Source organism: Carassius carassius, chromosome 23, assembly GCF_963082965.1.
Source record: "Carassius carassius chromosome 23, fCarCar2.1, whole genome shotgun sequence".
Lineage (NCBI taxonomy): Eukaryota > Metazoa > Chordata > Actinopteri > Cypriniformes > Cyprinidae > Carassius > Carassius carassius.
This window is the reverse complement of record NC_081777.1, coordinates 29241548-29268872: the sequence shown is the minus strand read 5'-3', so window position 1 is coordinate 29268872 and position 27325 is coordinate 29241548. Positions and strand designations below refer to the sequence as shown.

At 34.7% G+C, this 27325-nt stretch overlaps 3 protein-coding genes across 4 annotated transcripts; 2 read left to right on the top strand and 1 right to left on the bottom strand.

Annotated features, from left to right (window-relative positions):
- The first annotated feature begins 2105 nt into the window (after positions 1–2105).
- Positions 2106–13822, top strand: LOC132101732 (palmitoyltransferase ZDHHC7). Of its 2 annotated transcripts, XM_059506908.1 has the most exons (9): positions 2106–2281; positions 4303–4379; positions 6074–6196; positions 6277–6367; positions 6455–6579; positions 7454–7550; positions 9511–9592; positions 9825–9955; positions 13397–13822. In XM_059506908.1, exons 3-9 carry the CDS (start codon positions 6108–6110, stop codon positions 13571–13573), a joined length of 792 nt encoding a protein of 263 aa, XP_059362891.1. In that variant the 5' UTR covers positions 2106–2281; positions 4303–4379; positions 6074–6107; the 3' UTR covers positions 13574–13822. The 2 variants fall into 2 exon arrangements, with proteins under 2 accessions (XP_059362891.1, XP_059362890.1); XM_059506907.1 differs by having other exon boundaries at positions 2109–2281; positions 6074–6367.
- Positions 13823–16946: 3124 nt separating this feature from the next.
- Positions 16947–20141, bottom strand: LOC132101742 (60S ribosome subunit biogenesis protein NIP7 homolog). Its single transcript, XM_059506922.1, has 5 exons — positions 19896–20141; positions 19363–19449; positions 19034–19172; positions 17743–17883; positions 16947–17280 (listed from the first exon to the last, which is right to left on the bottom strand). Exons 1-5 carry the CDS (start codon positions 19949–19951, stop codon positions 17161–17163), a joined length of 543 nt encoding a protein of 180 aa, XP_059362905.1. The 5' UTR covers positions 19952–20141; the 3' UTR covers positions 16947–17160.
- LOC132101737 (conserved oligomeric Golgi complex subunit 8-like) lies at positions 20120–26140 on the top strand. The gene is made up of 5 exons (XM_059506916.1): positions 20120–20449; positions 21717–21924; positions 23265–24083; positions 24965–25133; positions 25231–26140. The coding sequence occupies exons 1-5, from the start codon at positions 20121–20123 to the stop codon at positions 25638–25640; spliced, it is 1935 nt and encodes a 644-aa protein (XP_059362899.1). The 5' UTR covers position 20120; the 3' UTR covers positions 25641–26140.
- The last annotated feature ends 1185 nt before the right edge of the window (positions 26141–27325 follow it).

Sequence of the window (27325 nt, the reverse complement as noted above, 5' to 3'; positions counted from 1 at the left end):
CTTCTCAAACTTAACTGGGACATTAGACTTACAAGATTGTGTAATATAATAAAATATCATATCATATCATATAATAAATATTCTTTTGATTTTATTCTGAATTATGATTTGGACTGGACTTGTTTTTAGGTTGAAGAATGTTCTGGTCAGATTTCATAAGATTATTGATGGAGAACCATGATAAATTTTCCATAAATCCCAGAGTGATATTGCTAATATATGGGGTGTGTTTTAGTAGGTGCATGTCTGTGAGCTAGATGAGCTGTGCTCTGATTTGAAATGCACTGAGGTTGATGTTGTGTTAAGCCCAGCTGTTGCTCATACAGACTGTCAGACACAGACTGTGTGTTCCTGAGAAGAGGTGCAGTATGGGAAACGGAGAGTGCTCCTGTCCCGCTGGCACGCTTCAGCCTTTAATCTGCTTTAGCTTCTGCCAGCGCATGGCTTTGTCTTTTATTTATTTATATAACTGTTGGGCCACACAGTTTAGGGGAGGAAGAGGAAACGGTTTACCAGGAAGCGGTTTAAGGGAAGTATTCTTAGAAGGACACTAGTGATAAGCCTGATGAAGCATTAAAAGCACCAAGAGGCTATGAAGGACATGAAGAGGAAAGACCATGAAGCATCATAATCATAATCATACCCATCACCATTACATGATATTTCAATGAGGTTATGATTCACTACGATTTAAGATGATCTTTGATACTCAAATGAATCTGTGAAGTCATTGTTTAAATTAAACATGGGTTAAGCTTGGCTATATTTCTGTCAATGCAAGATCAATCAAATCAGATCACCCATAGTTATTTTTGAGTAACCTGTTACCAAGTGTTATTAGTACAGAGGAATCAGAGGCGAAATGTGAATGCTATGTCAAAGGTTTATTTAATCTAAAGTAAATATCCAAAAACATGCTTTAAAAAGTAAAAAAAAAAAAGGAACCAAAGAAAACAAAAACATACATTTGTGATAATATTTGCACATTACCAATAATTCTGGCTGTAAATTGCTTACATTTCTGCATAAATGTACATTTGCATTTCAAATGCATTTTTGGTAAATATTATTTTACAATTAAGCTTTGACAACTGTAAAGCTTTTTGATAACTGTAAAGCACCCAGTTTTGTACAATTGTCTCAAAGTCTTTTTAAACTTATTAATTTGACATTTCAGTGACTGTGTTGATAACACGTCAGTTAAGTTCAACAGTGTTGCATTTGAAATTGATATATAAAGTGTAATTTGGCTTTGTTACTCCTATATTTGTGGATTAAAAAAAAAAGGTCAAATATATATACTGGAATTCAAATTAGGTCAAACAATATTATATTGCTGCTCATTTGGACCAATTTGGTCCCATGAAAAACAATCTGAAATAATAATTAGCCTTTTGCTAATTGTTAACCAGTGGCAGACTATGGTATAAAATGTATTAGATTAGATTCAACTTTATTGTCATTGCACATGTAAGGTACAGGGCAACGAAATGCAGTTAGCGTCTAACCAGAAGTGCAATAAGTACAGAATATACGTAGGTCTTCAATATGTTGTAAAATGTACAATAAATATACAAATAAGGCAGTATTATGGACATAATTTCCAGATTTTAAATACTGTCAGCACGATATACTGATAGGTGTACTATGAACATACTATACAGATGGATTATGTAAAAGTGTATGTACACTATAGGCAGAAACTATGAAAATATGAACATCATTTACACTAGTGCAATGGACAGTAAAGTTCGTAGAAAATATTTCATTGTGCAAATTGATTACTCAGTATTCTGGATGAATAGACAGTAGTGCAAGTAATAACAAGTTTTCATTTTTTTGCTTGTTTGTAAATAAATCAGATGTATTACAGAATTTCATATAGTTTCAAATAACACAGAAAGTAACTTATATGAAGTGTTGAATCCACGTTACAACATAACATTGTATTGATTTGGCACATTTGTCCCCTTTGAGGCCCCTCTGTTTATTTCCCTGGAGGTCCTTATTGAATTATGAGGCTCCCTGCGCGCTGCAGCGCTCCGTATCCGCCGGTAGGGGTCAACGGCGAGGCGGAGTGTGTTCGGGCCTGTCACTCATCAGACAGCAGAAGCAGCAGAAATGATCGCACTGGACCCCGGAAGTGTATGTGACCCCCATCATTATTATTTCTTAGCTATAGAACCCTTTAAACAGCTCGAGAAATGAAACCATCTCTTTATATATGCCCGTCACTCATCTGAGAACCACTACTGGTGGCTCAAATCTGATTTCGGAGGCGGTAAGCGGAAATAAAAGCTCAGTATTTCGATAATGAGAGTAAATCGTGATTATGTTTGTATGGCTGCGATTTATCAGCCGATTTAAATACGTTTTACTGCTTTATAATGATACTCTCAGAATAATTAACCAGCTTATTGGTATTATATTAGTTATAATTAAGCGAGGTTTAAAATATTATAACCAATCGTTGAATTAGATAAAGGGTGTGACGGGAGATTAATCGTAAAGAGAAATAAACAAAGATATAGGTGTGTGGTTATGATGGTTGCTATGGAAGTCTACAAAGTAACAACATGTAATTAAGTATGAATTATGCATAATAGTTGTTAATATTACAAAATATCTCACAAATACAATTGCGAGATACAAAGTCATATATGAGGCAAATATAATGTCACATTGTAAGATACTAAAGTCAAACTGCGAGATATGAAGTCATATTGTGATTGCTTTTCAATATTGTTACTTTTTGAATGATGTAATTATAATATAAAGTCTTAATTTCTGTAAACAGTTGCAATTTCAAGACAGAGTCAGACTGCAGGATATAGTCACATTTTGAGATCTGAAGTTGAAATTATGAAATACATAGTCACATTAATATAAATGTTAAACTGTGCAATATTAAGATATTGTAAGATATGAATCGAGATAAAAAGTCAAAGTCAAAAAGTCAACCTAAAGGTAAGGAAGTCATATTGTGAAATATAAAGTAACAATATTGGAAAACAAAGATGCAATTAAACAACATAAAGTAGCCAATTTAAGATACATTATGTGTATAAAGTTGAAATTGTGAAACCAAATTTTGAGATATAAAGTAATAATATCAAGAAACAAAGGTGCAATTATGAGATTTAAATTATTTCAAGTTAAGACACTGCATGATAAAAAGTTGCAATTACTTTTATATTACCTTTAATTATTTGCCATTTTTTCATTTTATTATTATTAATACAAGTTACGTAATCAGTTTACTTTTTTCAAGTAACTAGTAAAGTAACGCATTACGTTTTAATTTACAAGAAAATATCTGAGTTACACATTTCCTTGTAACAGGCCTGTCACTTTCAGTTGCTTGTGTGTGAATGAGAGAGTTTTTGCTTGTGTATTGTAACGTTCGTACATGTTTTGGGCTTTCAAACACAAATCTTTTAAGATCAGGGCAGATTTTTTATTTATTTAGTTAGTTAGATCTGACTGAGGGAAGCTTGGGTTTTTTAAGCACTTTGAAATCAACCACACAGTTATCTGATCTGTCAAAAGAGGTGACAAGTGAAACTGAGGTTTATTTATCAGATGATAGGCTCTTAAATAAGCATCTTTTCAAAGTAGATTTACTTATGAAGGACTTAAAAGGAGAGTTTACCTGAACATTAATATTATGTCATAATTTACTCACTCTTGTATATTCCTTGGAACACAAAAGATGAGATGAATGTCAATAACAAGTTCGTTCTTATATAAACCTTCATTGCCCATTTACTTAACCATTGGTGTTTTCTATATTCATTTTAACACAAAAGGATTCAGTATAAGCTCAACATATATTTTATGACCCTTGTTTAAATGCAGTATTTTTAAAGTTGAATGTGTGAGACATTGTGTAAACTAATGTTAAAAGTCACCAAACAAATTGTAATTATGTTTGACTTTACCAAGACAACATTCCAATATGGCCATAGAAAGTTATTTTCAAGAAATGATCAGAATTAGTTTGGGACATTATTAGAAATGATTAAAAATAGACTGTTTTTCTATTAAACCATGACATAAAGTCTCATATAGGCTCACATCACCTGTGTGTTATTTTAGGTTGCAGATTTTACTTTTGTAAAATATAGGGCTTGTTCACAAATGTATATATATTTAAAGGATTATTAGAGATGAATGGTAGTTATGTGTAAGGCTGAAAATAAGGCTATGTCTGCATCGTCCCGCTTTCTGACACACTTTCATTTCTTGTGGTAGGAAGTGTCACTTATCCCATGATTCTCTGTATATGTGTGTCCTCTACAGGCACCAGACTGTGGATGCCTTTGAGTTCAAACCCAACAGGGTTCGAGAGGATGTCACTGTGAGAGACGCTCTGTGTGGTGAGTCACTTGCATTGCTTGAACAAACCTATCACACTAAGTAACACACTTCAGTTTGTCTGAAAAGCAAATATGTGCAGGTGAGCTTCTACTGTAGAGAAGTCTGTTTTCGGCTTTGGAATGAGTTTACATGCTCATTTTTGGCTCTGACCATTCACATCTTACTTTTAGGCTGTTTGGCTTTTGTTTTTGTAAGCGATTTGCATCTCCAAAGTATTTACGTAAATTAGATGCTAAATATCAGCCCAGGCTGAAGATAGAAACTTCTTCCTTGTTGGTAGTGAAGTTTCAGTGCTACCAGGATAATAAATAATTACCACCACAGCATTATAAGAGAGCTTCGTTTTGTAGCTTTTACACATTCAAATTTTTATTACAAAAATATGAGGCTTCTTAGATTTTTTTCTAGTGGTTGGGTATGAGAATTGAAACAATTTAGTGGGATGTTGCATGCTTGATTCAGATATTTTAACCCATTTTTTTTATTTTTCACAAAAATGTACATTCAATCGTTTGGAAAAGTAATAACTCATGTTTCCTTAAGACACAATTTGAGGTATAATTTTATGTCTGTAGCACCGTCAAACTCTCAAAATGAGCTGTAGTAAATGTGATACTCACCGTAGTAAATAGTGACATTTATGTTTATGCATTTAGCAGATGCTTTTATCAAAAGTGACTTAAATGGCATTGAAGGATAGAAATTATATCAGTTCATCCATTCTCTGGGAATCCAACCAATTGCCCTGGTGTTGTTACAGTGTAAAAAAAATATATATATATATATATATATATATATATATATATACAGGACAGACTAAAAGTTTGGACACACCTTCTCATTCAAAGAGTTTTCTTTATTTTCATGACTATGAAAGTTGTAGATTCACACTGAAGGCATCAAAACTATGAATTAACACATGTGGAATTATATATGGAATTATATACATAACAAAAAAGTGTGAAACAACTGAAAATATGTCATATTGTAGGTTCTTCAAAGTAGCCACCTTTTGCTTTGATTACTGCTTTGCACACTCTTGGCATTCTCTTGATGAGCTTCAAGAGGTAGTCACCTGAAATGGTCTTCCAACAGTCTTGAAGGAGTTCCCCGAGAGATGCTTAGCACTTGTTGGCCCTTTTGCCTTCTGTCTGCGGTCCAGCTCACCCCTAAACCATCTCGATTGGGTTCAGGTCCGGTGACTGTGGAGGCCAGGTCATCTGGCGCAGCACCCCATCACTCTCCTTCTTGGTCAAATAGCCCTTGATGCCTTCAGTGTGAATCTACAATTTTAATAGTCATGAAAATAAAGAAAACTCTTTGAATGAGAAGGTGTGTCCAAACTTTTGGTCTGTACTATATATATATATATATATATATATATATATATATACTATTTATTTATATATTTTTTACTTTGAAAACTAAGATTATTGGAGTTTGTTTTACAGGAAAACATTTCAGTTCTTCCACTTAAAAATGATTTAATATACTACTTGCCTATTTTTTATAATTGTGAGATTTAATACCTATGTCAAAATAGTTTCTACTCCGTTTAATTCACTGTAGTGCCATGCTTGCACATGTTGTATTGCTTTCCAATGCATCTTCTTTATCTATACAGTAACATTATTAATAAGCATGTGAATCAGTGTAGTGTTATGTCTCTGTCTCTCTCTCTCTCTCTCTGCAGGTGAGAATGCAGTCTTCAGGACACCGGTTGAGGGATGTGGAGCAGCACCAGCCGCTGCTCAGCGCAGGAGAGGAAGAGGTGGTGGCCAGCCGCGTCTGGTTCATCCAGGACAGCTGTGGGATGGTGTGTGCCTTCATAACCTGGTTTCTGGTTATGTACGCAGAATTCGTGGTGAACTTTGTCATGCTGCTCCCCTCCAAAAGCTTCTGGTACACACTCATCAACGGTGTGGTGTTTAACTTTCTGGCTGTCCTAGCACTGACGTCACACCTGCGAACCATGCTGACGGATCCGGTAAGAAAGGAATGCTGTTTTGATTAAACGCTGTAATGAACATTTTATGATGGGTGTTATTGATGTGAGGTGTGCTGTTTTTACCAGGGAGCTGTTCCCAAAGGTAACGCCACTAAAGAATACATGGAGAGTCTGCAGCTGAAGCCAGGAGAAGTCATCTACAAGTGTCCCAAATGCTGCAGCATTAAACCAGAGAGAGCACACCATTGCAGGTATGACCAACATCTAATAAATTACTCAATTTTTTGTATTTGTACATGGTCACATTCTAGACTTTTGTAGCATTTACACTGACACTTCAAATGTCAGGCCAGGTTTCTAGCACCAAAAACAATCAATTTATGTCAGTTTTCCACCCTCTTTTTGACACTTTTTAAAGGATTATGTTATGACTGGATGATATTTTTGTATTTGAACACATATTTTAATGTGTTCATGGTTGTGATATCATATAACTTACACTGAAGAAGCCATTTTTGCAGTTTAGCTTGAATATACGCTAACATTCCTAAAAAAATGTATGCTCACCAAGCATTTATTGATTAAAAATACATTATAATTATGAAATATGATTGAAGTTTAAAGTAACTTTTTTTCTATTGAAATTTATTTTTAAATAGAATTTATTCCTGTGATGCAAAGCTGAATTTTCAGCATCATTACTCCACTCTTTAGTGTCACATGATCCTCCAGAAATCATTCTAATACCCTGATTTGCTACTAAAAAACATTTCCTATTAATATCAGTGTTGAAAACAATTGGGGAAACTGAGCTTTTTTTATTTTTAATTGTTTGATGAGTAGAAAGTTCACAAGAACAGCATTTAATTAAAATAGAAGTCTTTTGAAACATTGTAAATATCTGTACTGTCACTTCTGATTAATTGAATGCTTCATTGATAAATAAAAAATATTCAGTTTAAAAAGATGCAGTAGTGCATTGTTGACTTTTTTTCTTATTTCACTTCTCATATCCCCTTTAAATCAAGTCACTTGTATTTAAAGGCCTAGTATCAGTGACTTGTAGACGTTTCTCGTCTTGTTTTATAACCGCTATGGTCTCTTCTCCTGTTTTGTTTGTTGTAGTATCTGTAAGAGATGCATCAGGAAGATGGATCACCACTGTCCTTGGGTCAACAACTGTGTGGGCGAGAACAATCAGCGATTCTTTGTCCTCTTCACCGTGAGTGTGAGACTGCTGTCTCTTCTTTTACAATATTTTCACGGTGGAAATGCTGACCTTCCTTTGCCTTAGTTTTAGAGCAAATATAATTATGTAATGGGTGATTTCTATGGAGCCAAAAGAGTCTCAATAAAGATAAATGCACACACTACATTCACATATGCACACACAGGATTCATACATGCACACACATGATTCATAAATACAAACACAGGATACACAAATGCGCACAAAATTTACAAATGCACACACAAAATTTAAAAAGCACAGAAGATTCACAAATGCATACAAAATTCAGAAATGCACACAAAATTCAGAAATACACTCACAATTCAGAAATGCAAACAACATTTACAAATGCGCTCAAGATTCACAAATGCACAGGACAAGATTCAGAAATGTATTTCTGATGCACACACACATATATCTTGATTTACAAACTGCTTGCGGTCTGTGAACTTCACTGCATTTGTGTGTGAATTTTGAGACTCCCCTGACTTGGCTCGACACACAAATGCCTTTTTTTAAACAGGGAATGATCTGCAACCAATCAGATATCTCCCTTCTTTTAGCCAATCACAAGAACGCACTCCACGTGGGGGATTGTTTACTTATAAGCCAATCACATGAACGCGTTCACACAGCGCGATATGCCTGTGGTTCGGCATATTATAGCCTACTTAATTATGAAATTGTATGAAAATACAGATGTTTAGATTACAATTCAGGTTTATTTTTTATCATTTTTTACAAAATATAAATTTAGAAATGTCTCAATACATATAGCCCAGTGACTGCAGAAAAAAAGTTAACCATGGTTTCATAAATTTGCAATAGGCAATTATTTCATTTTATTGAAATATTTTAATGAAAGTAAAAAAAAATTACACCTTTTTGAATATTTAAATATATCTAAATATTCTTTTGGATGCAATATAGAAGTCACTTTAATTATAATATTCGGTCCCTACATGAAGAGAGAGTCAGTGGTCTGCTGCGAGAGGAAAGTGACTCTCCGACTGCGAAAAGTGGGTCTCCGGCTGCATGAGGAAAGTGAGTCGTTCGCTTAGGAAAGTGAGTTGATCGCTGCGTGAGGAAAGTGAATCGTTCGCTGCGTGACTCGTGAGGAAAGTGAATCGTTCGCTGAGTGAGGAAAGTGAGTCGTTCGCTGTCAGGGAGCCAAGTCAGGGGAGTCTCAAAATTCACACACAAATGCAGTGAAGTTCACAGACCGCAAGCAGTTTGTAAATCAAGATATATGTGTGTGTGCATCAGAAATACATTTCTGAATCTTGTCCTGTGCATTTGTGAATCTTGAGCGCATTTGTAAATGTTGTTTGCATTTCTGAATTGTGTATGTATTTCTGAATTTTGTGTGCATTTGTGAATCTTCTGTGCTTTTTAAATTTTGTGTGTGCATTTGTGAATTTTGTGCGCGTTTGTGTATCCTGTGTGTGTATTTATGAATTATGTGTGTGCATGTATGAATCCTATGTGTGCATATGTGAATGTAGTGTGTGCATTTATCTTTATTGAGACTCTTATGGATCCATAGATTTCGGCTCTAACATCTGTTTGCATGAGCTGCGACCACATAATCAGTTCTGTATCTCCAAAGCAGTTATTTGTTTATATTGTAATCTTTAGTTGTTACTACTTTGTAAAAAATAAATTCTGTGGATAAGCTAATGTACTGTATTTCTTGGCCGAAACAAATGTTTATTGTAAATGTTATTATTAAAACAAATATTGAATTAGTTTTTTATTATTGTAAGGTTTCCATTTATACTCTGTATTGCTTTATTGTCCTTAATCAGTGACCTTTACTCTGATAAACATCTCAGGCATCAGTGTACAACCATATTTAGAGGTCTTTATCATAAGGTGTCACCATGACAAAAGCATTTTACATTGAAAGTGTTGAATTTTTAATAGTATTTGACTTTTTTTTTTCTCTCAGATGTACATAGCCTCCATTTCTTTGCATGCGCTGTGTCTCAGCGGTTTCCACTTCTTCACCTGTGTCAGAGTCCAGTGGAGCGGTGGGTAATAGACATTTGAGATTGTCAGTCCATTACTGGAGGACAGATGATGTCATGTCGTAAGAAGTCAAGACTTTGACATTTAGTGAGCTGTGTCATTGTAGGCTTCTTTTGCTCTGATAAGCCACTTTAAGCTTAAGAAAACACTTTGTCCTAATTTTGGCTCAATCAAAGCACTTGGGAATTTGATGTCAGCATTGGTTTTGACAGCATCATCTCCTCTGTTCTGTAGAGTGTAGTGATTTCTCTCCACCTGTGGCCGTCTTGCTGCTGATTTTCCTGTGTCTGGAAGCACTGCTGTTTCTCACCTTCACTGCTGTCATGTTCGGCACTCAGATTCACTCCATCTGTAATGATGAGACGGTAAGTTGGCTTCCACAAACCTCCAGAAGTCCTCTGAGCTGCTTACTTCTGATGGAACTGAACTTTTCAGCCATGCTTGTTTTATTATGTATTACAGTGTATTATAATTATTGAAAAAAGACCCTGCAGAATTAGTTATATTCATATATTAAATAGGTATATTTTAGTTGTTTTGTATTAATCATAAAAATATAAATTACTAACATGTTATATGTATAGTAAAGCAGTGCAAAGAAGATATTTTCATTGAATGCAACAGAATTTCTCAGATATGCAGTTCAAATTCACTGCATTTGAGTTGTAATTTATTTATATTATATATGTAATAAAATATAATTTTAATGTTAATCATAAAAATAATTTTCTTTAATATTTTATTTTAAAGCCATAAAAAATATATTTTCAATTTATACTACATTATTTCTCAGATCTACAGTTCAAATTCACTGCATTTGAGTTTATAATTATTTATGGTCTCTCTCTATATATATGTGTGTGTGTGTTTTATTTAATTAATCTAAAATAAAAATTACAAATATTTGATGTATAATAAATCAGTTAATTTTTTTTTTTCATTTTCTGCTTCATTATTTCTCAGATCTACAGTTCAAATTTATTTATACTAATATATATGTAAATAATAACATGAATCATAAAAATACAAATATTTTATGTATAATATGACAGTAAAAATAAGATTGTTTTCATTTTATGCTATATTATTTAGTTCAAATTCACTGCATCTGTACTAGCCTTAAAGGGGTCATATGATGCTTTTTTTAAAGATCATTATTTGGTGTATTTGGTGTAACAGAATATGTTGACATGCTTTAATGTTCAAAAAACACATTATTTTTCAAATACTGTACTTTATTGTAGGCCCTCTATGCCCCGCCTCTCTCAAAGGCATCATTTTCTACAAAGTCCCTCCTTCTAATATATGCATCTAATATATAAGGATGGCATCTAATATATTAAATATGTATCTTTTAGTTGTTTTGTATTTTGTATTGTATCTATGCCCAACTCTCTTAAATGCGTCATTTTCTACAAAGTCCCTTCTTCCACAAGCGCAGTCTGCTCTGATTGGCCAACTGACCCAGTGCACTGTGATTTGCCGAACCCTTTCCATAATTGCAAGCAAAATAAATGACAGTTAATAATGTCCTTAGTTTTACCATCACTTCAAGCCTGAAAGGAGAACAGAGTCGCGTGACAGACAGTGAAGCTTGTATGTGTTTGCAGTACACGAGCCACGGACGGTTAAGACAGCTGACTCTCTCTCTCTCTCTCTCACTCTCTCTCTCTCTCTCTCACTCTCTCTCTCTCTCTCTCTCTCTCTCTCTCTCTCACTCTCTCTCTCTCTCTCTCTCTCTCTCACACACACACACACACACACACACAATGAGCAAAACTCCGCATTTGAACAGTCAATAGCAAATATTTAAACTAACAACTTTTTAGATTCAGAAGCGGCAGATTGTCGTAGCAAAGTCAGAATTACCTCCTCTTCTAAGTTCATGACACAGTCGTACATAAAATGCGTTGCTGTTCTGTTGTAAGTAGGGATGGGTACCGAAACCCGGTATTAAACTGGCCCCGGGGCTAAATTATGAAAGACCGTAGTATCAGTAAGATCTGACGGTATCGGTTCTGCTTTCGGTACTGGAGGGGAAAAAATGTATGTACTATGTATTTTTGCTTAATAATGTTATCGTGGACATTTCATCTCACCAAACATTTATAATGTGCGATCATATTAAGACGTTTGTCTGTGAGATCTGCAGTCACACACACACAACAAGAATGAGCGCGGCGCACACACACGCATAAGGGGCCGTTCACATATGGGGCTGTTCACATATCGCGCCTAAAAACGCTTGGAAAACGCTAGGCGCGCCGCTTTCTCCTTCTTTCCAAAGCGATTGGGCAGTTGCGCTCCTGAGGCATCTGTCGTTGCTAAGCAACCATGACCCACTCTCTCCATGAACACGCGGAAATTTCAGCAAAGGATAGATGGATTTGCAGCACTTAGAATCGCTTGCATTAGCTCTGCTATTAAATTTATTTAAAAATGGCTTTACATATACAGCTATGGTCAGCTGTTCCTTCGACTTGGCTGAGCATTCAATGTTGTTACGGGAAAAGATTAAGCTGATTGGTTAGTTCTTGTCACATGACCCGCGGTGCGCTTGCGGCTCTCTGAAAAGTTTAGATGTTTTTAACTCGATGCGGTGTGGTGCAGACGCGCCTGGAAAAAACGAGCTCGTCGCACCGCGTGGTGTAACGAGCTTGTTTTTTCCAGGCGCGTCCGCACCGCATCGAGTTAAAAACATCTAAACTTTTCAGAGAGCCGCAAGCGCACCGCAGGTCACGTAACTTCCTCACCTTTTCCGTAACAACGTTGAAAGCTCAGCCAAGATGAAGGAACCGCTGATAGCTGTATGTGGATTTTTAAATTAATTTAGTAGCAGAGCTACTGCAAACAGTTTTTAGTGCTGCAAATCCATTTATCCATTGCTGAAATTTCCGCGTCTTCATGGAGAGAGCAGGTCATGGTTGCTTAGCAACGGCAGACCCCTCAGAAGCTCAAGTGCCCAAAGGCTTTGGGGGAAAAAATCAGAAAACGGCGTGCCTAGCGTTTTCTGTCTAAAGACGCGATATGTGAACGGCCCCTTACAGTACGAAAACTGCTGCTTAATACAAAGAGTGACGATGGCGGAGACAGTAAAACGTTCCAAAGTGTGGTTATACTTCACTAGAGTTGGTGCAGACAACGCTGGTTGTCATAAGTGCAACAAATTTTTGCATGTAAGGGCAAAACACAAGCAATCTGTCAAAGCATCTTTCAAAAGTGCATTATGTGCAGACAGTGAAATGCAAAGTTTTCGACTGCCTAACACAACACAAAGTAACACAACACAAAGTACCGATAAGAGTACCGTTAAAGGTACCGGACTGTTAAGCAGTATCGGTAAGAGAAGTCATACCGTTAAAACCTTAACGATACTCATCCCTAGTTGTAAGTAATCTTAAAGATTCCTAAATGCATCTACTTTCGGAAGAACAAATAAAGTGCTTTTGCTTTCTCCTAGATACACACAGCATCTCTGTGACATGACTGCTTCAACACTAACTGTGTTACTGAAACCACGCCTTCTTTCTTTGTGTGAACATTTGGGCAGCATTATGCAAATATTTCCACATAGTGTAGACATGTGGGGGAGTGTTTGAACGAGAAGTTTTAGGGGGCGTGGCAAAGTCTTAACTTTTATAAAGAATATCTCTTTGGATTCGAGACTGGATTCGAGACTTTACTCTTTGCAACGTTATAGATCTTCTTTATGGACCAAGAGCTTTTAACACTCCAAAGAGAAAGGAAAAATTGAAATCGCATCATATGACCCCTTTAACTCCAGATTTCTCTCTTGACCCACACAGGAAATCGAGCGACTGAAGAACGAGAAGCCCACGTGGGAGCGGCGGGTGCGATGGGAGGGGATGAAGGCTGTTTTCGGCGGGCCGCCCTCTCTGCTCTGGTTCAACCCTTTTGCTGGACTCCGCCTTCGGGTACTGATGGATCGCGCCCGGAAGAGTGGGGCCGAGTTCTCAGTCTGAGTGAAGAATGCTGTCTGCCTTCATGCCTATTACCCCCCTCACATAGGACATAGGACTCCTTCCTTTAATGCTGAAGCAGGTTTGGAGGTACTATGGTGAAAACCTGTTAAATAACTGATGTCGCTCCTGGAACAATGAGGCTAAGTCTCGATACAGCCTGTCTGTGTACACACATTAATACCTCGGACGACGGATCATACTTGTTATGCTCATATTGTCTTCATGAACATTTACACTCATGGGTTTTTAATTTACAAAACGTTTGAAGGGTGTTGATATCCGTTTTCCAGCCAATAAGTAATTGCATCTAGAGCTACCATGTGACAAAAATAATGGTTGCGATGGTTGTTTAAAGAAATGGATCATAAATCAGACGGAATGAGTTTTGCCAAAAAAAATTAAATTCTTATGTGAATCTCACAAAAACTGTCAGGAAATGCCCAGGTGATCATAAAGCACCTCAAAATCAAAAAGAAAAAAATGAGAAATTATATTCTATATGTTCTGTTTTTCTTCACCTTGAAAGCAAATATTTGATTTGCAATTTATTGTAATATAATCTATTATTTAAAATATTAAGTATTTATACTTCATGAAACAAAAATCTTTGTACTGAATATAATTTATGCTAATTTTAATTTTAAATTTCTTTATTATACCAATGACCGTGAGATTTGTGTCACACCACGGTGATGAGAATTTGTTTAGTTAATGCACAAAAATCTTAATTGCAGATTAAATTAGCTTTGTTTTCTTTGTGGAATATAATTAATTATTATAATTTTTTTTTTTGAGGAACTGGGCATTTTCTTGTGAGATTTGCTTTCTTAGGTGTTTTAAAAGCTTGCAGCTGGTTTAGTCACCTTGCCTTTAGCACACACCCTAAACGATAAAGTCATTTTAAAATAGTCTCATCTTCATGTATTGCAGAGATAATAATACGACGGCGTCACTATATATAATTCTCACATTGACTTTAAGCTGCTCTGTGAGATAAATAAAGACAAATCACATTATGGCGTACATAAAGTATGTCCTCTGTGAGACCCACGGCTGAGCCGGGAACTATAATTAAAGTGTAGATTACAGTTTTACCACTCAGATGTAAATGAGCTGACTCATGTGGTGAGACTTCACAATTGACGAGGCTGACTATCACTTTGTGTTTTATACTGCGTTTCTCGTTGCATCGTGTTTTCATTGTCTCCTTCTTCTGTCAGTAGATTGCTTTTACCTTTAGCTTAGAAAATCGTTTCATGATGACCACTAATGTTTTCCTTGTGGAAAAATGTTTTCGTCATAAAAAGCTGGATCTTGTTTGTCAGGGTCGAGCCGATGTGTGTGTTGCTTTGATTTTCAAGAGAATCTTGCAAAATCTGTCAAAAACAACTTGAGTAACATATTTCACCCCCAAATTAAGTTATAAAAAACACAAAATTATATTATGCATAAAGACAAAAAGGCCCTTTCCCACATATTCTTATTAATATATTTGCACATAATTTATATATATATCACTTTTAAATAATAAAATATATAAAATATTGCAAAATAATAAATCATATTATTTAAAAGTAAAACATTTTACATCTTAGTATTTCATTTACTCACATTCATTTTTTAAAAATCACCAGTTATCAAATATAAAAATCATCTTCAATCTTCAATAATTAACTTTTTTTTGTCTGCAGATTTTGGTGTCCTGGATATGTTTTTGACCGGCTTTGTGAGATTCGCCTTGCTGTATGAATTTGGAAGATTATTTAATTTTACTTTAAAAATATAGATTACAAATAGAATAAATAATGGCAGTACTTGAGAATTATATCACTGCACAAAAATGTCAGTTTGGATTGGTCTATATAACTTTTAAGAGTTTTAGAAAACCACTCCATTTACCAAGCAGAACAGATGCAGATGTGTGTTAATGCTCTCGGATATTATGTTTACAATATTTGAATATGTTGATATCCATAATGCTAGATAAATGATTATAGATGAAATAAAACTACAGAATTAGTAAGACTTTTAATACCCTGCCATTAATATCAGTGTAATTCCAGCCTTTATTTGTTACTGTAATGAGTTTGTGTGCCAATTTTGTTATTCAGCATTAATGACTATCATACAGCAATCAAACCTTGTTTTAGACATTCTCTTCTCATTATTATGATTGGCTTTTCATGCAGCGTAACTCCGATTGAACTAAAATTGTGTAATTTATTTTAGAAATGTTTTGAGCCTATGAGTTATTCATTTTTCTGTAAAGGGAATATGTACTATATGCAATCCCCGAAGATCATGTTTTGACTTTGATATGAGAAGACTTGACTTTTATCAGCACATCACTAAGAATGTATCTCATGTTTTTTATACTATGTGTTAATTGGGTAGAAGAGGGAGTTTTCTTTGCATTAGAATAATTAAGAGTTTTGCTTTCTGTGCTATTATTACTACTGCAACAGTATTTGCCCGACCTCAGCTCTATTTTTAAAACATGCTTATGTAATTTTAGATGATACTTGACTGTAAAGAGGGATGTTTGCTCTTAAATGAACTTCATTAACCTCAGAAGAATAGCATTAGGGAATATTCAACTATTACATATGTTATTTCTTGGTGGTTCAACCAAGCGTATTCCCATCATCAAATTCTGGAAACTTTGTCTCCAGCTTTCACCTTTTCCCCGTATTAGAGCTTTTTAGTGCTGCAGGTTTCACTGAGCGGGACACGGGTCATTCAACGAAACGACTCGAAGCATCTGAACTTGGAAATGTTGGAAACCGGGTTCACCGCCACAAAGCAAAGATTCTGAAATTATGTCTATTATAAATGGTGTAAACAAATATTGTTCTGATACTTTCAAGTGTCATGAAGTTATGATGTTCTTTCTTGTGTAAAGGTCTTTTACATAATAAAGTCATTAGATTTAAAAGCTATTGACGCCTAAACCTGATATTTTTAGGTGTTTTTGTTTTCTGTTAATATTATAGATGTGATGCAAAGCTGATTTTTCAGCATTATTATTCCAGTGTTCAGTGATGATCCTTCATAAATCATTCTAATATGCTGATTCGCCACACAAGAAACATTTCATATTATCGATGTAAAAGAGTTCAAAAGAACAGCATTTATTTGACATTATTTTATTGCCAAGAATAACAAACATCTGGAGAAATAAATCAAATAAGTTTTCCTTTGTTACTAAACATTTAATTTGAACATTTCTTTAACTACTTTGTATAACATTGGTCTGGTTTTATCTGGTTTTGTATTCTGTTTAGTATGGTTCTACCCAGCAGCTCTGTATCATAAAAAATAAAAATAAAATAAAAATAAAATAAAAAATTCATTAAATCACACACACAAAAAAATGGTTATTTCAAAACCTTGAAGTTGCACTTTTTTATGTATTTCCTTGATGTAGAAATAGTCCATGAAAATAGTCACATACAACATATAACTGTAAAAACACTGAAAACTGCTTTGAATTTAAAGTCTGGAAAATCTGTCAAACTTGTGTTAAAGAACATCCAGTCAAAAGAATGTAATGAACTGTCCATGAGCACTGGAGATATTATACCCTCTCATGTGAGTGTGTCTTCACTTCTGATGTACTCGCCGATATCAGCCTGATGGAAAACCACGATGGACATGGGGTCGACCTTCCGACACTCCTGTGTGGTCTTCGCTGCCACTCCAAAGCCCTGAAAAGAGATCAAGAGCACCATACAAGATCACTGAATACTTTTATGGAACAGTTCACATAAACGTACATTTGCCACACACACCCCCCTGCAGTGAATGGATGCCATCAGAATGAGAGTCCAAACAGCTGATAAAAAAAAAATCACAATTTTATTCCAAACAAGCAGCTTTTCGCTTCACAGGACGATAATTGATGGACTGGAGTGCTGTGGATTATTGTGATGCTCTTATCAGCTGTTTGGACTCTCGTTCTGACGGCACCCATTCACTGCAGAGGAACGATTGGTGAGCAAGTGATAGAATGCTACATTTCTCCATATCTGTTCCAATGAACAAAAACTACATCTTGGATGGCCTGAGGGTGAGTAAATGTTCAGCAAATTTTCATTTTTGGGTAATCTTCTCCTTTAACATGACAACTGTTGCTCCATCTTGAGTATTTTCAAACAAAGATGCCTCACCAGCGGTACATCAGCCATGGAATACACCACCACTCCTTGGTACTGCGCTGTATTTTCTGTGATTCTCCCCAGGCCGGACTTCATGACGTGGTTTCCATACAGGAATGACTGCTCTGATCCAGGCTTCACCCACACCTTAAACTACAATGGTATACATGAGGGGCATTACATTATGAGATATGATATACTGTATGCACATAGCCAGTCATAAGTTTGAATGCACTTGATTATGTCCAAGGTAACTTGATTGAATTAGTTTTGTCATTTGTCTTAAAAAAAAATATATATAAATATATATATATATATATATCACTGATCTAAAAGCTTCTTAAAATTTGTTTCATAGACAAACATATGTGTTCTAGACAACTAGGCCAATCAATATCAAGATAAAATTTAAAAAAAGTTTATTTTGGGAAGAAAAAAAATGTGTAGGCTATATATAGTAGTATAATTTTATTTAATGCCATGTCAGCATCTTAGGCTATTTTTATGGCAAAAAAATAAATAAAATAATACAAGTTTAACAAATACAATAAAAACCTGCAAACAAACAAGTTATATTACACAAGATCTTTACCTTAACATATACAAATTCTAAACCTTTTTCTTTCAAAATTATATATTATAAAATTATATACACACACATATATATTAGTGCTGTCAAGTGATTGATCACATCCAAAATAAAAGTTTTTGTTTACCAAATGTGTGTGTACTGTGTATATTTATAATGTGTGTGTATATATATATATATATATATATATATATATATATATATACATACACACACACACACACACACACACACAAACGTATGTATATATTTAAGAAAAATATATGTTTATATATTAAATATATGTAAATATTTTCAAAATATTTCCTGAATGTGTGTGTATTTATACATAATGAATAAAAAGTACACACTCATAAATTATGTAAACAAAAACTTATTTTTTTGGACTTTATTTTGTTTTATTTTTAATCGTTCGACAGCACTAATACATATATACACACACACATTTCTTTTAATATACTGTATATATATATTTTTTTTTTTTTTTTTTTTTTTTTTTACAAAATCTAGTTTTTTGTTTGTTTTTAGATTTTTTTAAATCACACAGTAAACAACAGCCAAAAATGATCTATAAATAAATACAGACATAATCAAGTCACATTTATTTATATTGTGCTTTATACAATACAGATAGTTTCAAAGTAGCTTCACTCTAATAAACAAGAAAATAACAGTGTTAATATTGGAAAATACAAAATCAGATTTAATATGTACCTTAGCATACGGTGCAAGGAAATCGAGAGCTGTGATTTGCAGACGGAACTTCTGCGTTTTCGTGAACTTTCCAAAACACGTGCCAACCGACACCAGTTTATCTCTGGAGATATTTGTAGCCAACTTCAGAATTTTTTCACTACAATGGAAAAGATCACACAATTAGATTACTATTCAATTTATAGCAAACTCATATTTACATTAGCATTACATTACACCAAACTGGCAACAAATTAATAGGAAACTTCCACAGGAAGTGTTTATGGAGAGCATATTTAATACCAAAATTAATAGGAACATTAAATAACAAAAACAGCAGACAACCTTACCTCATATAATACACTCGATCATTATGAAGTCTGAAACAATAAGTGCCATCTGGCCGATCAATAAGAAGTTTGATATTCTCTCCAATGCTGGAAACACAAAAATTCGGCATACTTAATTCAATTGGTATTAAAACATACTTTAAGTCTAATTTAAAATAATCCAGGACTATATTATGCAGGTTATAAACACAATGCTTAATATTTTAATGCTTAATTTGACAATAATGTGTCAAATAATTACATAGGAGCTATAAATAATATTACAAAACCTATGTAAACATTGCCAAATATAATCATAATAAATAAAAAACATCATAAATATCATACAATACATACCCTACAAAGATATTTCCTAATATTATACAATATACAAAAACAATATAAAATGTATTTATAATACAAAATAAACAATACATCTTAAGTGAATAGTTTAGCTTATGGTTTTTTACACATGACACGACGCAATCAAGCTAAACTTTTGTTTGTTAATACATCCCTTCTCTAATTGAGTTTTACCGAAACATGTCACTTACTATTTAGAAAGTTTCTCAAACATCGTTTTCGTCTCTTCGTCTGTTAACGGACGCATGATGGAAATAATAATAATTCTATTCTTGCTAAAGAAGCTCAAAGCACACCACAGCTCTCGTAGTTCGCCAGCAGCCACGTGGGTTGTGTTCGGTCCGTCGCACACAAGTGACGTCGTATCGTTTAAATAAAGTTTTTGTAGGATTTTAAATCAACACTTCGATTCGATCATGGCTGCCGTAGACGTGGAAGATGAGAGTATCCTCGCCTCGATCTTTAAAGACAGCTTTCCTGAGAACTGGAGAGAGAAGCCGGACTTCGCGGCGTATTTGTCGCAGCTGAGCTCGTGCGGTGTGGATGAGTTGAACCGGGAGCCCGAGCGTCTGGCGGAGGAGCGGGCGCAGATCCTGGAGCAGACGCGAGAACTGGCCTTCACCAACTACAAGACGTTCATCAGGACCGCGGACTGCACGCAGCACATCTACACAGACTTCAGCACGGTGGAGAACTGTCTCTCCAAACTAGTGCAGAAGCTCCCCAGCTTCACTGAAAGATGCAGGTCTGTGCTTCACTCGCACTGTGAGGAAATAATGGAGGAAATAAAGACAGATGATTGACAGATTAGTTTTACAGGTTATGTGTTTATTTATGGCAAGCCGCTTTTACATTGATTAATCCATAAACCATACTAGTATTTGTTTTTATGCTACTAGTACTTATCCACTAGATACTAGTTCTTAGATACAACTACCTTTTATTAAGTAATTGAGTACTAGTACTTATTCATTAGATTAGATAGTAGTTCTTATTTAACGGATGCTAGTAACTAGTGTTAAAATATAAATTTCTTTTGAGAAAAATTAGAACTAGTAGTACATACTAAATACAGGGAATAATGGAGGAAATAAAGTTAGATGATTGACAGATTCGTTTTACTAGTTATGTGTTTATTTATGGCAAGCCACTTTTACATTTAATCCATAAGCCATACTAGTATCTGTTTTATGCCACTAGTACTTATTTTTTAGGTTCTATTACCATTTCATATCGTACTAATACTTATCCACTAGATACTAGTGCTAGTTCTTAGATACCACTACCTTTTAAGTACTAGTACTTATTCATTAGATTAGATACTAGTTCTTATTTATTAGATGCTATTATTTATTCCAATAGTTACAAAAATTTAAATAAAATGAATTTTCTTTTAAGAAAATTTTGAACTAGTATTACTTAATCCAGGAAATAATGGAGGAAATGAAGACAGATGATTGACAGATTAGTTTTACAGGTCATGTGTTTGATTTGATGGTGTATTTATGTTTGATTTAATTTAACTGTATTAATTATATTGCTGTCAAATGATTAATCACGATTAATTGCATCCAAAATAAAAGTTTTTGTTTATGTTATATATATATATATATATATATATATATATATATATATATATTATGATCATTGTTGAAAACGGTTGTGCTGCTCAATATTTTTGTGAAAACTTAAATGCGTGATACTTTTTTTTCAGGATTCTTTCGTAAATAGAAAATTTAAAACAAGCACAACGCTTATTTAAAGCAGTAATCTTTAGTTATATTATAACAATATAAATGTCACATTTGATCAATTTAATGCATCATTGCTGGATAAGTCTTAATTTATTTTAAAAATAACAAAAATGTCATTATACATTTGTGTTAAGCATTATATAATGTTTATGAATTACTTATTTATGAAAGTTATTGTGACTGAATTATATAAAAAAAACATCACAGTGTTGAAGTATACTTGAAGTAACTGGTTTCTGTTTTGTCATTTCATTGCAGAGGTTTTATAAAGGAGGCAGAGGAGATCAGCGTCAGCAGGCGTATGAACAGCCTGACACTGAATCGACACACTGAGATCTTGGAGATTCTGGAGATCCCTCAGCTGATGGACACATGTGTGCGTAACGGATACTACGAGGAGGCGCTAGAGCTCGCCGCTTATGTGAAGAGACTGGAGAAAAAACATGCATCACTTCCTGTCATTCAGGTACATATGATACTCTGTTCTGCACCAGTAATCCAAGATTATTTATTGTTTTTTACTATTACCTTAGTTTCAGGAAAATCATTCACACTTGGTTAAAACTGCATAGTTGAAAAAAAAAATAGTTAAGTTTAATAGTTTTAGTTTCAGACTTACGTTCTGCAAGTGAACGTCGCTTGATTGTGCCATCCCAAAGAAGCACGGTCACTTTTACGGACTTTTAAATTAAATGTTCCCTCCTGGTAGAATGACCTCCCCAACTCAATCCGGACAGCTGAGTCCTTAGCCATCTTCAAGAATCGGCTGAAAACACATCTCTTCCATCTTTATTTGACCCTCTAACTTTAACACTCACTATTCAAATTCTATTCTTTAAAAAAATCGAACTACCTTTCTAATCTTTTTGTATTCTATTTTCTTTTCATTTATTATGCAATTGTATGTGTGTGTGTGTGTGTGTGTGTATGTATGTGTAAAGATCTCTAACACTAGCTTGCTCTATTCTTTTTTTAATTTATTTTATTATTTAAAATCCCATGCTACGTGTACTGTGTTAACCTAACTGAGACTTGTTATAGCACTTATATATCATTGTTCTTTTTGTTTTTTTTGATTGCTTCCACTGTCCTCATCTGTCCTCAACGCTTTGGATAAAAGCGTCTGCTAAATGAATAAATGTAAATGTAAATGTAAGTCATATTGGTGTCACATTTTAATTCTAGGCTTAATGTAAAATGCTGGTATCTGAAATGTTTACAAACATTATAAACATATATTTTAGTTTCTTTCACAACAAATGCTTTAAATTTAAAGAGAAAGTTTACCTAAAAATAAACATTTTCTTAATTTACTCACCCTCATTTGTTTCAAACCTGTTTTTTTTTTTGTTTTTTTTTTGAACACAAAATAAGATATTTTGAAGAATGTTGGTAACCAAACAATTGATGGTTGACATTGACTTCCAAAGTTGACAAAAAAGCATTAATTGACTTATATTCAACAGTAGAAAGAAATGCATACAGGTTTGGAACAACTTGAGGGTGAATAAATAATTCTAAAACATAAATAATTAAATACATAAATAAATGTACCAATGGGAAAATAAATAAAGGAATAAATGGCTAGATAAAACAATTAATTAAATTCATTTAAAAATAAATTTAGTCATTAATTAAATGTTCATGTAATGGAACAAATCGTAGCTTGATGATAATGTAACAACTTAAATTCCAGAAAATATGGTATATTTGTTGTAAGTGCTAAGACTATAAAATAAGAAATAAAAATGACTGAAAAATAGCAAATATTTCTACTAAATTATATTGCTGTTTGTGTTCTTTTAGGGAATTGTGCACGAGGTTCGACTCTCTGCTCAGCTCATGCTGAACCAACTACTTCAACAACTGCGTAGTAACACACAGCTGCCGGTTTGCCTGCGTGTGATCGGATACTTGCGCAGAATGGATGTTTTCACCGAAGCCGAGCTGCGCGTCAAGTTCCTGCAAGCCCGCGGAAGTTGGCTGCGATCCATTCTCGCCGCCATCCCGGATGAAGACCCTTATTTCCACATTACCAAAACCATCGAAACCTGCCGTGTGCATCTCTTCGACATCATCACCCAGTATCGTGCTATATTCTCAGATGAGGATCCGTTGCTGCCGCCTGGCGGTCAGGCGTTGAATGAGAGCGCCATCTTTCACGGCTGGGTGGTGCTGCAGGTGTCGCAGTTCTTGGAGACCCTCGATCGGGACCTTCAGCGTGGGGTGGGAAGCCGTTTGGACTCTCTGCTCGGCCAGTGCATGTACTTCGGGCTTTCCTTTAGCAGAGTCGGGGCGGATTTCCGTGGCCAACTGGCTCCCATATTTCAGCAGGTTGCCATGGAGACGTTCCGGAAGGCTATTCAGGAAGCGGTGGACAAGTTCCAAGAGGAAATGAACTTATACACACTAATTTCTCTGCCGTCCATACTTGGAAGCACCATTCCGCCGGCTGTCCCGAGCACCCAGCCAGGCACACTGCAGCCCCCCATGGCCCTGCTGGATTTCCCGCCTCTAGCCTGCTTCCTCAATAACGTCCTGACAGGCTTCAATGACTTACGACTGTGCTGCCCGATTGGACTGGCACAGGAAGTTAGCAGATGTGTTGAGGAAGCCCTTATTAAGGTAATTAATTACATGAATAATATGTTAGAAATATATACTACAGGTAAGTTTGTTTGTTTGTTTTTTAGAGAAAATTTTTATGGTCATCAAGGCTGCATTTTTTTGATCAAAAATGCAGTAAAAACATATTTTAAATAGCTGTTTGTATATTTTTGAAAAATTCAATTTATTTATGTGATTCAAAGCTAAATTTTTACCATCATTACTTCAGTCTTCTTCAGTGTCACATGATCATTCAGAATTCATTCTAATAAACAGATATGGTTATTTTTTTTAATCTTATTATAAATGTTGAAGTTTTTTTTCTTGTTTCTTTGATGAATAGAAAGTTTGAAAGAGTGGCATTTGTTTGAGATTTTTGTAACATTCCTTTACTGTTACTTTTGACCCATTTAATGAATTCTTGATAAATAAAGGCCTATTCACACAAAGTACGCTGACTATAAAAGTAACTTTAACAATAACTATATTACCGTCGTTATGTTTATTATAAGCATGTTCTGTAATTTTGTAATCTGTCACTTTAAATGCTCAAGTTCTGTAAAGCAGGATGGATTGGCTGTCAATGTTTATTTTATTATTTTTTTTAATCTTGGAAAAAAACACTGAAAGGAATTGCGACTTATTGTTCCAATATTGCATTCAAGTATCGTTCTTCTTTGTGGTTATTGTTATAGCTGTGATGTGGACTTCCACGTTCTCGCAGAATTAGAAAGGTGGTTTTTTTTTTTTACTTTTATAGTTGCCATACTTAGTGTGATTTCTAATCATTTCTTTGAAACAAAAAAAGATTAACTGACTTAAAATAGACATTGAAATGATGTAGACATATTTACTTTGTTTCCTTGAACAATTATTGTCCTGTTTTGACACAACAATAGGTGACCAAGCTGATCCTGGTTTTCCATCGAGCCGAGGAATCTGCCTTCAGTAGCCGTGAACGAGAGTTATTTGTTCAGTTCTGTAGTGCATTTGCTGAAGACATGGTGCCTTTCTTGAACCGATGTTTACAAGTTCTCTTTCCTCCAGCCCAGCTTGCTCTCATACTCGGTAAATATCCTCAGGAAAAGAAAAACAACACTTTTGTCACACGTTGCAAACACCATTTGATGTTGACTTAAAAGTTTATCTTGTATTTGTATTGCAGGCGTTCCGCCAACCCAGGTTTATAAGTATGGTAGTCTTGGCTGCATCAATGTGAACGCGGTTCTGGAGCCGCTGGAGTTTGTTCTGCCCCAGAAGGAGCCCCTGACCTCTGTCCTGGATCTCTGCACTGATCTGAGCAGCCTGACCACAGCTGAATCCGATCCCTCAACTGCACTCAAACCCTTAACACCTCAAGAAGAAAAACCTGTATTATCTGAACAACAAGAGCCTGTGTCAGCATCTGATGCTCGTCTTTCTCAAAAAGAGAACATTTCTGCTGAAACAGTGAGTACCGAGCAAAACAACCCGATCCTGGAGCCTGAAATGACCTTTGACATACAGGAACTGACAGGATCAGATGATTTGTCCACAACAGATATCAATGTTGAGGAGATGTTGTCGTCAAAATAAAATAAAAAAAAACACTAAATGCAGTGTGGGACCTAAAAAATAACCACCTGGACCTACTTTAACTAGGGCTTGGTTTGCATTTTTATTTGAGGCTTTATTTGGTGACGGTAATATATGATGTAGTTAATATGGTATAATATATTTAAATATTGTGAAAAACTATATAGGTTCATTGAATCACATGTTTTCTATGACTTACAGAGTTCCCAAAAGTTATTTGGACACTTAAGTCACACTTAAACTATCTGAATGTCATTGCATTAGATAATAAATGCCACTTCTGTTGATTTTATTAAAAAAGAAAGTTGCACTTTTAAGATAATGGCAACACGATAAACTGTATGAAGACAAAATAAAAATTCTTTTTGAGGATCATTTTTATTTTTGGGTGAACTATCCTTTGTGGCATCTGTATGTTCCTGTTATTGTAATTGACTATGTATTGTACTTGACTTCTGTTGTGTGTTTTATGTTTGTTCATATTTTTCAGGGTGTTTTTTTGTGTTATTAAAAAAATGGATACAAATATTAGGCTGCTTGTTTCTGATATTTTGATACTCAAGTTTATATCGAGTCAAATGTGTTCTATTTTTCCCCCAAAAAACCTTTAGCAGTCTGCATGGAATCGCCGATAGTCTTTGCAAATTTGTCTTTTTATCTATATCAAAAACAAGTTAGGACAAAAAAAAGATTTCCACATAACAATTTCAACTGGTACAAGGGTAGAATATGGAATAAATGTTGTAATATAGAGTTAAACTTAACCATAAGCATTTTAATTCCATCAAGAATTTAATGTTTCAGGCTTCCAGTCCAGATTCTGCAGATAGTATGAGAACACATTTTTGGTCTAAAGTGACTACGGCAGTGTTGTTCTATGTTGTTGGATTCCACACCAGCAGTTCAGGAAACTCATTCTCAATGCTGGGCAGAGGACTCCTCCAAAACTGAAAGCTGCTGAATTGTGAACTATTGGGGTATTGTGGCTCATTTGTAGCAGTTGGGCTGTGGACAACTGTATTTGGAGAAAAGGAGAAATTAATAGGTACCCTTATTAATGTTGTCTATGTGTATTAGCTTTTTTCTAAAAAAAAAAACCTGCATCAAACTGGAAAACCATGGATATATTTATTTACAGTAAGATTACTCAAATACAATAGTTGCATTTTCAAGTGATGTCTGTCTTTTGATGGAAAATGGAAACCTGCAATGCCAACAGGAGGCTCTGGATGTCTCTGTGCACTGCATATGTGGACCTGAAATGCAAACAGATTAATAACAATGTTGAAAAACAGATATGAATGAAAGTGAATTAAGATCTGAATTAATCAAATCATCAGTACCCTTTTCTCAGGTTCTTTCTTCAAATGCTCAGTTCCAACATTCTCTGTTTCCAGTTGACAAGTCAGACCTCGAAGTCTGTGGCTGAAAGACGGGGATAGTCTCCTGTCATTTTAGCAAATTCTGTAACTGTGATTCAAAGTAAATGAAAGAAATATTCGAAAATAATCAGCCATAACACACTTTCAGCATTCAAATAAAGACATTTAACATAAGACACATTACTAATAGTATAAGTTATAAGTTATATATATGTATATGTATATGTGGGATATATATATATAGAGAGAGAGAGAGAGAGAGAGAGAGAGAGTAATCTCCCGGCGAGATCTCGCGAGATGACA

Excerpts from the sequence above, each read along its gene's own strand:
- LOC132101732 (XM_059506907.1), top strand. The coding sequence starts at position 6,080 with ATGCAGTCTTCAGGACACCGGTTGAGGGATGTGGAGCAGCACCAGCCG. Across the intron at positions 7,551-9,510 it reads GATTCTTTGTCCTCTTCACC|ATGTACATAGCCTCCATTTC; the intron begins GTGAGTGTGAGA and ends TTTTTCTCTCAG. Across the intron at positions 9,593-9,824 it reads TGTCAGAGTCCAGTGGAGCG|AGTGTAGTGATTTCTCTCCA; the intron begins GTGGGTAATAGA and ends TCTGTTCTGTAG.
- LOC132101742 (XM_059506922.1), bottom strand. The coding sequence starts at position 19,951 with ATGCGTCCGTTAACAGACGAAGAGACGAAAACGATGTTTGAGAAACTT. Across the intron at positions 19,450-19,895 it reads TTTGAGAAACTTTCTAAATA|CATTGGAGAGAATATCAAAC; the intron begins GTAAGTGACATG and ends TTGTGTTTCCAG. Across the intron at positions 17,281-17,742 it reads CCATGGCTGATGTACCGCTG|GGCTTTGGAGTGGCAGCGAA; the intron begins GTGAGGCATCTT and ends ATCTCTTTTCAG.
- LOC132101737 (XM_059506916.1), top strand. The coding sequence starts at position 20,121 with ATGGCTGCCGTAGACGTGGAAGATGAGAGTATCCTCGCCTCGATCTTT. Across the intron at positions 24,084-24,964 it reads TTGAGGAAGCCCTTATTAAG|GTGACCAAGCTGATCCTGGT; the intron begins GTAATTAATTAC and ends ACACAACAATAG. Across the intron at positions 25,134-25,230 it reads CCAGCTTGCTCTCATACTCG|GCGTTCCGCCAACCCAGGTT; the intron begins GTAAATATCCTC and ends TTTGTATTGCAG.